The 16,006-nt window shown below is 39.7% G+C and overlaps 1 protein-coding gene across 2 annotated transcripts in view; it reads right to left on the bottom strand.

Annotated features, from left to right (window-relative positions):
- The window catches only part of PIK3CG (phosphatidylinositol-4,5-bisphosphate 3-kinase catalytic subunit gamma), a 139,746-nt gene that overhangs the window by 78,587 nt on the left and 45,153 nt on the right, over nt 1-16,006 (bottom strand). For both annotated transcript variants that reach the window (XM_082254381.1, XM_082254382.1), the window contains exons 3-5: nt 6,407-6,472; nt 4,629-4,854; nt 2,991-3,094 (exon numbers count right to left, since the gene is read on the bottom strand). In XM_082254381.1, coding sequence (XP_082110507.1) covers nt 2,991-3,094; nt 4,629-4,854; nt 6,407-6,472 — 396 coding nt within the window. The remainder of the gene's footprint in view (nt 1-2,990; nt 3,095-4,628; nt 4,855-6,406; nt 6,473-16,006) is intronic.

Here is a 16,006-nt window from a genome sequence, read left to right as displayed (position 1 = left end):
GGCGTTTCGGGAGGCGGGACCGTCCCCCATCGCCGCAGGATACCATGTAATGCTCCCGCGCCGGAAGTGACGCGGGCGGGTGTTGCGTCACGTCCGGTGGGACCAGTCATATAGCGGAGTGCACGTGGAGGACGCCGGAAGCGGCTCCTCCTGCACATCCGCATGGTCTAACGGCGAACATGATGGATCTAATCTACAGGTATGCTATGGATAATTTCCCCTAATATGTAGAATTACATGGACTACCTTGAATGCTTACGGCCTTATTATCATTGAGGGTTTTTAAGCTCCACCAAATGGCTAATTACTCTAGATCTGTAAGGAAACACTATATTGGGAGGTCCTTGCTACTATCAGAACAATATAACTCTGTATAACCGATTCTTAGTTTTTCATCGGTGAACACTAGTTGGTTTGCCCTTGTTGCAGTATCAGGGGGGTTGCTTTGCTTACAAGCAAAGTAAGATATAGCTGATGATTGTTCTCATCATTTCTCTTGGATTAGATCCTCGTCATCTTGAATGTGAAGCCCACTTCCTGCCACGGGATGAGTCCGTTACAAATGGCTGGTCCAGTCTACACCGTTTTGGCCAACCCCTAAACAGGACATATGGGCCTTTTGGGTGGTGTGGCTAGGACCCGAGCTTGTCAACTCAGTGGAGTTACCCCTATTTGGAGTTCGCTTTGACTAAACCCTGTATTAAAAGATATCTGTAATGTATGGTAAGCTGATGACTTTCATGTTGAATCTTAAATTATTATTCATAGTGATAACTGTGATGAACATTATGACTTATTGTCTTTTTTCTTTTGTTTATTATAAGTACGATAGATGAATTGTTCCTCTTTTTCCTGATGAAGCAATGTTCAACAAATGAATCTGCGAAACGCGTTGAATGAGGGGGCAAAATTCCATGTTCATTCATCTATGGGTCATTTTATGTAATGTCTTTGTACCAGTTTGTATCAAGTGATGTTGGTTTTATGCAATTTTGTAATAAATCATTGTTTTTACAATACATGCTTACCTTACTGTGTAACCTATCCTAGAAAGTCCCACTTCAATATGACCCTACTGGTTACTGGGACCAGAGGCTCAGCTTTTTTCTTCTTACATTATTGTTATTATTATTTTTATTATATTGTGTTTGTGTGCACTAAAATTTATTTAAGTTTATTTTTTCCCGCTAATTTGCGATAAACTGCTGCCCAAATATTGTGTGACATGAAAAAACAACCACTATTTTATTCTCCAGAAACTCTAATAAAATGTTTTTTTGTACTGTTTTGGGGGTTCTAAGCAATTTTCTAGCAGAAAAAGATACATACAGTGCCTTGTGAAAGTATTCGGCCCCCTTGAACTTTTTGAACTTTTGCCACATTTCAGGCTTCAAACATAAAGATATAAAACTGTAATTTTTTGTGAAGAATCAACAACAAGTGGGACACAATCATGAAGTGGAACGAAATTTATTGGATATTTCAAACTTTTTTAACAAATAAAAAACTGAAAAATTGGGCGTGCAAAATTATTCAACCCCCTTAAGTTAATACTTTTGCTGCGATTACAGCTGTAAGTCGCTTGGCGTCTCTATCAGTTTTGCACATCGAGAGACTGAAATTTTTGCCCATTCCTCCTTGCAAAACAGCTCGAGCTCAGTGAGGTTGGATGCAGAGCGTTTGTGAACAGCAGTTCTTTCCACAGATTCTTGATTGGATTCAGGTCTGGACTTTGACTTGGTCATTCTAACACCTGGATATGTTTATTTGTGAACCATTCCATTGTAGATTTTGCTCTATGTTTTGGATCATTGTCTTGTTGGAAGACAAATCTCTGTCCCAGTCTCATGTCTTTTGCAGACTCCATCAGGTTTTCTTCCAGAATGGACCTGTATTTGGCTCCATCCATCTTCCCATCAATTTTAACCATCTTCCCTGTCCCTGCTGAAGAAAAGCAGGCCCAAACCATGATGCTGCCACCACCATGTTTGACAGTGGGGATTGTGTGTTCAGGGTGATGAGCTGTTTTGCTTTTACGCCAAACATAACGTTTTGCATTGTTGCCAAAAAGTTCGATTTCGGTTTCATCTGACCAGAGCACCTTCTTCCACATGTTTGGTGTGTCTCCCAGGTGGCTTGTGGCAAACTTTAAACAACACTTTTTATAGAAATCTTTAAGAAATGGCTTTCTTCTTGCCACTCTTCCATAAAGGCCGGATTTGTGCAGTATACGACTGATTGTTGTCCTATGGACAGAGTCTCCCACCTCAGCTGTAGATCTCTGCAGTTCATCAAGAGTGATCATGGGCCTCTTGGCTGCATCTCTGATCAGTCTTCTGAAAATTTAGAGAGACGGCCAGGTCTTCGTAGATTTGCAGTGGTCTGATACTCCATCCATTTCAATATTATCGCTTGCACAGTGCTCCTTGGGATGTTTAAAGCTTGGGAAATCTTTTTTGTATCCAAATCCAGCTTTAAACTTCTCCACAACAGTATCTCGGACCTGCCTGGTGTGTTCCTTGTTCTTCATGATGCTCTCTGTGCTTTAAACGGACCTCTGAGACTATCACAGCGCAGGTGCATTTATACAGAGACTTGATTATGCACAGGTGGATTCTATTTATCATCATTAGTCATTTAGGTCAACATTGGATCATTCAGAGATCCTCACTGAACTTCTGGAGAGAGTTTGCTGCACTGAAAGTAAAGGGGCTGAATAATTTTGCACGCCCAATTTTTCAGTTTTTATTTGTTAACAAAGTTTGAAATATCCAATAAATTTCGTTCCACTTCATGATTGTGTCCCACTTGTTGTTGATTCTTCACAAAAAAATACAGTTTTATATCTTTATGTTTGAAGCCTGAAATGTGGCAAAAGGTCGCAAAGTTCAAGGGAGCCGAATACTTTCGCAAGGCACTGTATATATGAGAAATGTTAGAATTGGCACAGTCTTAAGCAAAGAAGTTTAATGAAGTTATGTTTGACTTACAACCAATCCACCAGCTCTCAGTCCAGGGTCATATGGTACTCTAAAACTTTCTGGAAGTAGAGATCCCTGGAGTTTTTCAAGCTTTTGACGTAGTTGTGAGATAACTGAAAAGTAATATGATAAAAGGCCTCAAAAACTCAACATAATACAGTAATAAGTAAATGATATTTTATCATGCATCCATGCTCCTTAAAGACAAATTCAATCACAACATTTCTTTCTGTTGTTGGGCAGAGTAGTTAGGACTGTGTTGAGGTCTTTATTCCTGTGCCCCTGCTTGGTTATTTTTACTCACCTGAACAAAGTGCTAACTCCAATCAATCCAAAAAAGAGTTTAACTTTTAGTAATCTAATAATGCATACTCATTAACTAAGAATTTTAATATACTAAAAACTGTTGAAGGCAGCCAAAATATATTTGCACAGAAAAGTGATATCAACTGAATTCTCTGTGATATACAATTTTTGATTTTAAAGCAGCTGCAGACGTATGGGCAGCTAGGCATTAAAACCCACGTTTCCTACCGCTGCATACTGCATATATGTGTTCTGTCGTCAGTGAGAGGTTAATATACATGGAAAAACCTTTTTAACAAAATAATACAAGTACCTTTCCTATTCAAGCAACACTATTCATTTTCTGCAATATTCAATGCAGTATGGTAACCTGGAGGCATTCTGTATACAGTTGGCCTCCAAAAAACATAAATTACTGCTTGTGTTATTGGCTCACTGATTTTCCCAGTCTGCACTAAGATACAAGCAAGATTTTAGGCATCACCTGCAACATAAATATATGTTTTGGTGAGATACGTTCTGAGACGTAATCACTTCTAAAATGATCCAGATACTGCAGCTTTTCTCATTAGAACACAGAAAGTACATCGGCTAATTTATAACGAACAAGCCAATTATTCAAAATGAGTATGTGATTAGTCCGGTGAAACATAGCTATTTTTTAACAGTAACAAAAGTTAGGAATCTGCTACAAAGTTTGTTAAAATCCTTACAATTATCATTGATCACCCAGAGGTTTTTTTTTTCCAACAAAAGTGGAAGTACTCTTTTAACTAGAATTAAAGGCATTTTTTTTTTTCATTTTGGATAGAGTAAAAGGAGGGTTATAACCCCGTCAGGTTTTTTGGTATCTGTATCCCATTTTCGGGGGATTTCAGCACACTTTCATTCAAATAGCTAAAGCAGGGAGGAAGAGGATATCTCTTTAAAGAGAGGGAATCTCCAGTTGTCAACACAACCAGTGTCCCCATTAAAGATTTCCCTTCTATTACTGTTTTGAAGAAAACCCAAAATTTGTTATTTTCTTTTACTTTTGATAATAATGGTAAGCAGGACAAATAGAGAGGGTGAATCTCCCTAACACAGACATCAATAAAAACCTGACAGGTATTATAATCCTTCTTCACTCCATACAAAGCTAAAATACATTTTACCTTTAGTTATACTTCAAGTCTCCATAGGTTCACTTTAAGTGACACACAATCAAGCGTCTGGGGGTAACATGAATGGCATACATAAGGTATAATTTGCTGCTCATTGGCCATTTTGAATCACAGAAGGTCCATTGAACTGTATGCATTACAATATGCAACCTACTAAGAAACAGTATTCGGCATTTACCTTGTGAGGTAACATCGTACTTCTCAGCAGAAACACTTTTAATCTCCATGGTGACTTTATGTAGGACTTCAGTAATTTGGACTTGTTTAATGAAGTCATTTAGCATGGCAGTTCCACAACCTCTTAGGTAAGCTTCCAGGATTACAGCAAACCTCTGCTGATAATGCATTGACTGCGCAATCTCACTTCTCAGAAACCAGAACAAGAAGTGACCAATTCTCTTGCTCTGCAAAAAGAACCACATTTTGACAAAATGCCTTTAAAACAGATTTTGTTCATGCAGTAAATTAAAATAAACTATATTATAACTAGAAGCAACAAAAAAAAATGTTTTGTATGTTATCTGTGCAACTGTACTATAACTTCTTTTAGCTCTTAGCCTCTACGGTTGTACATTACATAACTACATCATGAAAAGAAAACAGGAATCAATCCGGATATTAATACTTAAAGCTGAAATTTAGTTATATTTTCTTTCTGCTGGAAGACCATCGCTGTGGGGAGGATCCAGGACTAGTGGCAAAAAGATTTCTACACTGTATCAGTCAGCAGGACACAGGAAACAGATCTTTAGAGGTAAGTTGTGCCCCTGGTGCTATATAGCAGAAATAAAAATGACCTAAACCTTATTATTACCCATGACACTACTTTCTCACTTGATTTTACACCTGCCAAGTTTCTTCTTCTTCACACATCTCTATCAAAAAAGCCTACCGCAAATGCCAGGCCATGCACATGGTGAACACAGTGAGTTTATGCATTCCAGTACACTGGCGCTCCTCACGTGTTCCAACGATCAAGGAATGCTTTTCTAGAATATCCCAAAAAAGAGGAGATGAAAGAGCTGATACATATATTCCAAGAACGACTACCCAAGTTCACAAATACTTGCTTCTGCTGGACTCACTTCAAAACCACTGAGTGTTACCTGTCGCATTGCTCACCCGAAATTCATGCTATGAGATTACCCTTCTTTTACAGTTCCTGTGATATTGCATTGGACACAAGGACACACCCTGTCTCCTTTTCCACCTTAACAGGAGAGGACAAATTCCCCTCCTCTGTCCCCTACTCCCTTTTCCATATATATATATATATATATATATATATATATCATATATATATATATATATATATATATATATATATATATTTTTTTTTTTTCTCTTTCTTCTTTTTCCTCTTTCTTTTTCCTTCCCTTTTTTCTTATTTATAAATGACAAGATGCGCTTATGCCATGCAATGCATGTGTAAAGTGCCTAAAATTTTTTTTTACTTTATTTGTCTTTTTGATTCCACATACTCTATGTGGTCTCTTATGTTCTCTAGAGTTTTCTCGGAGGGCGAACTGTATAGCTGTCATATCATTTGATTGCCTTGATGAAGTGCTACTGCTTTTGAACTCTGTATTGTGCAGATTCCTATTTCTAATAAAAATGTTTATGGAAAAGAAAAAAAAAACTAAACTTCACCTTTAAGTAGGTTTTCCATCTGCCCGCATGTGCTACAGATTGGTTGGAGTTTCAAACAGAAAAACAAATATTGATTAGCATTACTAGGAGCTCAGAGATTATTGCCAGGAGCTCTGAGGTTAACATTCCTTGTAGCTGTCCACTTGTCTTTGATGCAACTACAAAATCCAATTGCTATTCAGTGCAAGGATGCACATTCGATTTTACATAACTAGGAAGCTGCACCATACCTAAGATGCTGACTTGCCGAGATATATATATATATATATGTATGAAAAATAAAATAAGTCACCATCCATAGCTTACTCTCAATGCACGCTTCAACAGGAACCTTGATAGAGCACTGTCATGGTATGGCTCAAACTTAACAGCCTGTACATGAAAAAGAAAATGAAGATAACTTAATCAGTATATTTTTTACAAACCAATTCAATGGAAAAGTTAGAACAGTTACATAAATGTCTGTTCTGTGAGGCTGCCAGATATTTTTCAGGCTTGAGTCTACAATAAATTTAACTGACCAAATACTAGCACACAGCAGGATTTCACCTTGGGCAACAACATTTGCTTACTGTGCACATATTTCTTAGCTTTCAGAACAGAAGATAAGTAGGAGATTAGTCAAGATCAGTGCACATACCCAGTACACCAGAAGAGGTAAAGTTATGTTTTTTTTTTTTAAGATGACAGATCCTATTTAAAGAGTATCTAAATCCATTTGTACAAGCTTCAACATATATGGTGTGCGTAATATGGTTAACATCATGGTCCACTTATCACAACATTTGAATGATTGTAAATACTCTTCTTTGAGATCATCTTTAAAGTGGAGCTTCACCCATTTTTTTTACTTCCTCTTATAAATAATGGGCATCGGAAGTACAGTGCAAAATGGATATTGTCAATTTTTTTATCATTTGTAAATACCTTTTTAAATGCAGTTAAAGTGCAATTCTGTCCCAGCTGCCTAGGCGATTACATCATTGGACAATTCCGTAGGACTTCTCGGATATTGGCGTCATCTGTCTCAGGAGTCTTCAGGTAGCCTAATAGTGTAATCTTGCGCATGCAAGAGATCGGGAGGTGCATGCTGGGTAAACCAGCTGCACTACATCCTGGAACTCACTGGCTTCAGATGCCCTCACCTAGGATGGCCGCCGGCAGCAGTTCATCAGGGGCAAGCAAACTGGGGTTTTGGCAAGTAAGCACTTTATATAAAATACTGACAATATCCAAATTTAAAAAAGTGTTTTTTTAAAGGAGCATGGGGATGTTTTTATTGCCTTTTTTTATTAGGAGACTGTAGCTCCTTCACGTGATCTTTTCTCCAGGTCCTCTGCAACTCAATGGGTAGAATGTGACTCATTCCCAGATTGTGACGTGTACTGCACATGTCAGTGCAGTGTGTTCTTGTCATTTGGCTGGGACCGCACAGAGCTCAATAAATGCTCTGGCGGTCATGTGACGATTTGTTGAAAAAAGAATATCCATAAAACTGTTTTACAAAAAGCCCATATAAATAATAATTATTTATTTTCATTAAGATGGATGTAAACCCCATTTATGAAATCTGACTTGGGCACATATATCTGTAGTGTTCCCTTATCTTTCTCCAAAGCTCCAAGTCTCCTGTCTTTCTGCTGCTCCGTTCCTCTGTTGTCACCATGATAACTTCTGACAATCTCTCCGACACAGGAGATAAAAGCAGCTGGAAATTTGTGTCGGGGAGGTAACTTAGAGACAGATAAGCAGGGAGCTTGTCTATTCACAGCACAGCTCTGCAAGTTTCTTTGTTCCTCTGCCTATGTGGAGTGGGGGTGTATGCCTTTCCTCCAATCAGCTCACACACTGTATACCCAGACCCCCTACCACTGCTAAAACAGGAAGAAAAATTTCTAGCACAATGTGCACTTTCTAAAGAATTTAGAAAGCTGAAGACAGCAGATATACATGTAAAACTTATGTAGAGAGATTTTTCTCATATCTGTGTATCATCTGAGGCTGGTCACTTCACTGGGTATATGCGAGGGTTTACATTCACTTTAACCTTAATTTACTTTAGAATGAAAACTTGGTAATCTTCTTCTCCCAACGTGACACCCTTGCGCTGTTGTAGGGCAGCTTCAGAATCACGATTGACAGCACAGTCCTGCTTATTTTTTTCTCCTCATCATCACGTGATGCTTCTGAATGTGGACTCCTTAAAATAGGAAGTATTGTTCTGGAACTACCTATAAAAGTGCTGCGCCAGAAAGACTTAATCAATATATAAACAGGTGATATTGATGGTGTAATAAATATCAAAAGAGTCTAAAATAAAGTCCATAAGTGTCCAAATAAAGGTGAAAAGAAGAAACTTCCAACAAGGTAGTAAAAAAACAAAGGTGGTAAGAAAATCATAAAAATTTCTTCACAAACACCGCTGTGCATATATCCCACCACCGGCTAGATTGGTCTCTCACCTCAGCCACAGACCCATAAAGGGTCAAAGATTGCATATATCAGCTGTAGCAGCCTGGGGATTATCCTCTCCTAGCTCTCTCGGACAGCCCAACATAGATCACTCAGGTGGGGATGGATGAACTCCAATCAAACTCAGAAATCGGTGTATATATAAAACAAAGGGGACATATATAGTGCTCTCCGTCTGAATACCAATGTCTTTATTAGATATAGTAAAAGGTACTCACATTTAGCGGCACTCAGCGGTGCGCGCAATGCAGACAGATACACGTGCAGCTGGGACAAAGGGAAAGTACAACGTCAGGTACGCAGGCTCTGCCCCTATACGCGTTATAGGGGGTGGAGTCTGCGTACCTGACGTTGTACTGAGTGCCGCTAAATGTGAGTACCTTTTACTATATCTAATAAAGACATTGGTATTCAGACGGAGAGCACTGTATATGTCCCCTTTGTTTTATATATACTGTACACCGATTTCTGAGTTTGATTGGAGTTCATCCATCCCCACCTGAGTGATCTATGTTGGGCTGTCCGAGAGAGCTGTGAGAGGATAATCCCCAGGCTGCTACAGCTGATATATGCGATCTTTGACCCTTTATGGGTCTGTGGCTGAGGTGAGAGACCAATCTAGCCGGTGGTGGGATATATGCACAGCTGTGTTTGTGAAGAAATTTTTATGATTTTTTTACCACCTTTTTTTTTTTTACTACCTTGTTGGAAGTTTCGTCTTTTCACCTCTATTTGGACACTTATGGACTTTATTTTAGACTCTTGATATTTATTACACCATCAATATCACCTGATTATATATTGATTAAGTATTTCTGGCGCAACACTTTTATAGGTATTTGCATATTATTTGTGAGGTGTTACACAATTTGTGTTTGCAGCCGGATTATTGCACTGATATTTGTATACTTATTTGCACCAGTATTAATTTGCCGTTTCAATTGTTTATACCATCTTTGGTTTTTTCACTAGTTGGTTGCGCTGATAATTTATTGATTATTATTGTTGTGGAACTGCCCCACAAAACTGCAGAAGTGTCATGTGGAGCAAATGAAAGGTTAATAAAAATGAAACATTTATCACAGATATGAGCTTTAAAAAAGTTATATTATGGATATTTTGATTTTTTCCCACAAAGTAGTCACAAGACTACCACAGGAGTGCTGCTCTGCTATCAGCCATTATACTAGATTCTTCCCGCATAATGTGAATGAGTGTCACGTGAGGGGGCTAGTGGATAAAACTGGATTTTTGTAAGAACTTACCGTAAAATCCTTTTCTCTGAAGTTCAATCGACAGACGCAGCTCTGCTTAATCATAGACTATAGGGTTATGCTCCTCTCACTAGGGATAGGTATTAGGCGGAAAAAAGGCTTGTCCATGCCTATAGGGGCTGTCCCAGCCGGCAAAACCCCTCAGGCTCTATACTCAAACAGTTGTGTTTCAAGCAGTGACAGAAAAAGACCCCATAACTCAAAAGTAGAGGGGTGGGTGCTGCGTCTGTCGATAAACTTCAGAGAAAGGGATTTTACGGTAAGTTCTTACAAAAATCCAGTTCTCTTTATCGTTCATCGACAGACGCAGCTCCATCTAGTCAGAGACTATAGGGATGTCCCAAAGCAGTAAAAATATGAGGGGTGGAAACGAGACAGGAACAAAAAACCTGAATGCCCCAATGGCCAAATGTAGCCAACCAGGTAAAACAGAGCTCAACCAGAAACAACAGTAGCTCCCCCTGAACAATGAACCCTCAAAGAGAAACAACGGGGGTTTTCTCTAAAACTGCAGCCTGCAAAACCTTGTGGCCAAAAGAAGCTTCTGCTGATGCCAGCACATCTACCTTGTAGAATTTTGTAAAGGTATGCACAGACGACCAAGTTGCCCCCTTGCAAACTTGTAGCACCGACGCCTGATGGCAAAAAGCTCAGGAGGCACTCAGCGCTCTAGTAGAAGGCGCCTTCACTGGAAAAGGGGGAATCTGACCCTTCAGTGAATAGGCCTGTACCACGGTCTGGCTGATCCATCTGGAAATGGTTGCAGCAGACGCAGCCAGTCCCTTACAAAGTCCAGCCGTAAGGACAAAAAGAGCATCCGATTTTCTGAAGGACGCAGTGGTCTCTAAGTAAACCCTGATAGCCCGAACCACATCCAAAGAATATAAATCATACTCCTTAGGATGCTGAGGTTTAGGGCAAAGAGAAGGCAGTACAATGTCTTCATTTAAATGAAAATCAGAAACCACCTTAGGAACAACTGATTATGTCGAAGTACCACCTTATCTCTGTGAACCACCAGATAAGGTGAGCGGCAAGACAAAGCCGCCAATTCAGATACTCTGCGGGCAGAAGTGATCGCCACCAAGAAGTCAACCTTCTGAAACAAATCAACCAGCGAAATCTCCCGAATTTTCTCAAAAGGAGGCTTTTGAAGAACAGACAGCACCAACTTAAGATCCCATGGCTGTAACGGGGATCGCCGCGGAGGAGCCAAATGGCGCACACCTTGAATAAACCTCCAGATAAGGGCGTGCATGGCTAATGGGCATTGAAAATAGATAGCCAAAGCCGAAACTTGGCCTTTAATAGTATCCAAGGCCAACCACTGTTCAACCCCTTTCTGTAGAAATGCCAAAACCTTGGCTATAGAAAACAAGCGAGGGTGCACTTTCAGCGATTCGCACAATCACAACAAAGACCCAGCTTCACTCTCAACAGTGAAGCCTATTGTTTCCTCAGTATTGGTGACCTATACGCATGACGAAAAATAAATAACTACTAGGATTTCGGTCTCTAAGTACCGGAACTCAAATTGCTGCTTTAGATTAAAGGAAATCATCAAGCCTTTTCAAAAAGAGTGAATAATACCCATAGCCTCCTCCCAGGAAAACCTATTACAGGTAATATAGAAGGGAATAGAATTTGCAAAACTGAATAATAAATACAAGGAATATACATAAAAAATATATAAATCTGCAATGAAAAATTCCAAGTAGTTGGTCAAAATGCGGTCACTTTTACATACCGTATCTCACAAAAGTGTGTATACCCCTCATATTTTTGTAAATATTGTATTATATTTTGACATGTGACAGCACTGAAGAAATGACACTTTGCTACAATGTAAAGTAGTGAGTGTACAGCTTGTATAACAGTGTAAATTTTCTGTCCCCTCAAAATAACTCAGAACACAGCCAATAATGTCTAAACCGCTGGCAAAAAAAGTAAGTACACCCGAGTGAAAATGTGCAAATTGGGCCCAATTAGCCCCCCCCCCCATGTCATGTGACTCTTTAGTGTTACAAGGTCTCAGGTGTGAATGGGGAGCAGGTGTGTTAAATTTGGTGTTATCACTCTCACTCTCTCATAATGGTCACTGGAAGTTCAACATGGCACCTCATGGCAAAGAACTCTCTGAGGATCTGAAAAAAAGAAGAAGATTTGTTGCTCTACATAAAGATGGCCTAGGCTATAAGAAGATTGGCAAGACCCTGAAACTGAGCTGCAGCAAGGTGGTCAAGACCATACAGCGGATTAACAGGACAGGTTCCAGTCAAAACAGGCCTCACCATGGTCGACCAAAGAAGTTGAGTGCACATGCTCAGCGTCATATCCAGAGGTTGCCTTTGGGAAATAGACATATGAGTGCTGCCAGCAATGCTGCAGAGGTTGAAGGGGTGGGGGTCAGCCTGTCACTGCTCCGACCTTATGCTGCACACTGCATCAAATTGGTCTGCATGGCTGTAATCGCAGAAGGAAGCCTCTTCTAAAGATGATACATAAGAAAGTCTGCAAACAGTTTGCTAAAGACAAGCAGACTAAGGACATGGATTACTGGAACCATGTCCTGTGGTCTGATGAGACCAAGATAAACTTATTGGGTTCAGATGGTGCCAAGCGTGTTTGGCTGCAACCAGGTGAGGAGTACAAAGACAAGTGTGTCTTGCCTACAGTCAAACATGATGGTGGGAGTGTCATGGTCTGGGGCTGCATTAGTGCTGCTGGCAATGGGGAGCTACAGTTCATTGAGGGAACCATGTACTGTGACATACTGTAGCAGAGCACGATCCCCTCCCTTCGGAGACTGGGCCGCAGGGCAGTATTTCAACATAACTTAGAAAGAGGGATATTTGAATACCCCACGCTTAGTGCGCTTGCAACAAATGTGTATTAGAAAATTATATATATATATATATATATATATATATATATATATATATATATATATATAGTATATTACAAACTTAAAATTGTGCAAAAGTTCATATGTGCCATAGACAATACTACAAAATATATGACTCAATCCATAAATGTTATACACAGAGTCCCATGTTATACACAGACTCCCTGCCATAAGGTAAGAGGGGATCCATCTTTTCTGGTGAGCCTTTTGACATACATCCCCGAGCACTGTGGTGACCCTTAAAATCCCAATCACCAATATATCACCTTGCCTGGATTATTTATTTTGGAAATCCTGGATTTACATCCCTATATGGTGTAATATTACACCCAACACAGATTGTTACATTGTGTACATTATTATTATTTCTACAGGACTCTGTGTATAACATTTTTTACAGCTGGATTGAGTCATATATTTTGTAGTATTGTCTATAGCACATATGAACTTTTGCACAATTTTAAGTTTGCAATATACTATATATATCATTTTCTAATACACATTTGTTGCAAGCGCACAAAGCGTGAGGTATTCAAATATCCCTCTAATTTATACTGTGTCTGCCCTTGTGGCAGGAGGAGTTTATTGCAGCTGCACATTAGTTATTTATTTATTTAATAATAATTTATGGTGCACATATTTAATATTTAATTGTTTAATTATTTGAGGTTACCCATAGGCGCAGGTGCACACCCTTAAATTCCAACAGAACGACTCCAAACACACTTCCAAGATGACCACTGCCTTGCTAAAGAAGCTGAGGGTAAAGGTAATTGACTGGCCAAGTATGTCTCCAGACCTAAACCCTATTGAGCATGTGGGGCATCCTCAAACGGATGGTAGAGGAGCGCAAGGGTTCTAACATCCACCACCTCTGTAATGTCGTCATGGAGGAGTGGAAGAGGACTCTAGTGGTAACCTGTGAAGCTCTGGTGAACTCCATGCTCAAGAGGGTTAGGGCAGTGCCAGAAAATAATGGTGGCCACACAAAATATTGACCCTTTTGGCCCAATTTGGACATTTTAACTTAGGGGTGTACTCATTTTTGTTGCCAGCGGTTTAGACATTAATGGCTGTGTGTTGAGTTATTTTGAGGGGACAGCAAATTTAGGCTGTTATACAAGTTGTACACCCACTACTTTAAATTGAAGCAAAGTGTAATTTCTTCAGTGTTGTCACATGAAAAGATATAATAAAATATTTACAAAAACGTGAGGGGTATACTCACTTTTGTGAGATACTGTATGTGTATTTCATAATAGATACATCACATTGTAATGTTCTGGTACCTTGGGTACCCTAATTACTCTTTCATAAGTGTATGCGCCCCACCATTCTCTTTTGGTAAGGTGCGCATACACCTTTAAGACTGATGCTGTCATCACTGAGCGCCGGACTGGATGGCTATTTAGATCGCCGGCTCTCACTCACATGTGTTCGTTCAAACTGCTTTGTGCTTTGCAACTGCTTTGTGCCTTGATGCTAACCTGTCTTGAAGCTCTCATGCTTGCAAGCATACCTCGCTGTCGGAACCACGCTGCGCTGATCCCTGTATCCCGCTACTGGATCATCCGGTTATTACCGCCTCTCCTCCTCTGGCCCTAGACACAGCGGGAGCAAGCCTCCGGCAGCGTGCACACGCCGCCGAGAGAGGGAGGTATCTGGCGACGTAGGTCTACGTCGCCAGACCCACCCGAGTTGCTCTGCTGCAGTAGCAGCAACGTGCGCGGTCGCCAAGTGGTTAACTAATCATAGTGTACCTAAACATTATCGCCAGTTTAACAACCGTGACCCAAGAGGCACAGAATTCATCATTACTGATAGATACGTGCCTCCTTGGAGGGGTGGAGCTAGGATTAGGGGAGTCTCAAAACGTTTTGGATTTATGAATTACGCTCCTCTTTTCTGTTTGGTTTGAACATAGAGTGGGACATTAATGCTTTTATAAATAAAGCATATTTTTATATTTAGATTTGTATCTATATATGTGATGTATCTATTATGAAATACACATATGGTATGTACAAGTGACCACATTTTGACCAATTACTTGGGATTTTTCATTGCAGATTTATATATTTTTTCGATTTTGATTTTTTATTTTTTTTAATGTTTATTTGTTTTATTTATTAATAATATTTGCAAATTATATTCCCTTCTATATTACCTGTAATAGGTTTTCCTAGGCGGAGGCTATAGGTATTATTCACTCTTTTTAAAAAAGGCTTGATGATTTCCTTTAATCTAAAGCAGCAATTTGAGTTCCAGTTCTAGGAGACCGGAAACCTAGTACTTATTTATTTTTCGTCATACGTATAAGTCACCCATACTGAGGCTCGGTTTTTGCACAACAATAGGGTTCACTATTGAGAGTGAGGTTGGGTCTTTGTTGCGATTATGTCGGTCTAATGTGCCCTATACATTCATATTGAGGTTTGGAGCGCATGCGGTGGCATCGGCAACCCAAGGCTTGGTTTCCGTATAACATCATGCCCTGTCAACTGAGAGCGAGGCTTGGTTCTTACTCTATAGCGTGACAGTATCATCGCGAGATGTTATCGCACTCAGACTGAGGCTTGGAACACACGCAATGCCTCCATCTTGTCCGCACAGCAGTATGGAGAAACCTTGACCAGTAAGATCTGCAATATCACAGGTGATCTGTCGATATTGGGGTTACTTTTCCTATATAAATGCAGTACAGTAATGGCCAGACACCCCAGATAATGTCTAATCAGACGAAATGCGCCGGGCCTGTCGCCATTTGATGCCATTGCATCCCATATGGTCCATAGGATGTTTTATTGAAAAGCGCTTTTTATCCATCTAATTCTAAGTTTTTCTGACCTTTAATAAAATGTCGATTCTGTATAGTTTTTCACTATGTGGAGTTTATTCTTTTAGTGAGCCTATTTGGAGAAGATTCCATCCAGAATAATTGTAACTGAGTGGTACTCCGGTTGGAATATTTTACATCAAAGTGGAATAAATTGCTGTTGGAGTAATAAGTGGCGAGAGTTGATCCAGATATCTTTCTCCTTTCCGGATGCTTATGTACACACTACTGCTGATACCGACCCATTAGGCGTATACAAAACAGGGTCCATAATTTCTAGAAAGCCCCCCTAATGTTGGTGTTAGTAATGCTAAGCACTGTGTCTGGAAAATTCACGAGGATTACATATTGAGGATACACTTTTTTTACAACACTTTGGACTTTCTTTTTTCATCTATGTTTATAATCAATTCATATTG

The sequence above is a fragment of the Pelophylax lessonae genome (assembly GCF_965119305.1).
Source record: "Pelophylax lessonae genome assembly, chromosome: 4".
NCBI lineage: Eukaryota > Metazoa > Chordata > Amphibia > Anura > Ranidae > Pelophylax > Pelophylax lessonae.
This window is presented reverse-complemented; position numbering and strand designations above follow the sequence as displayed.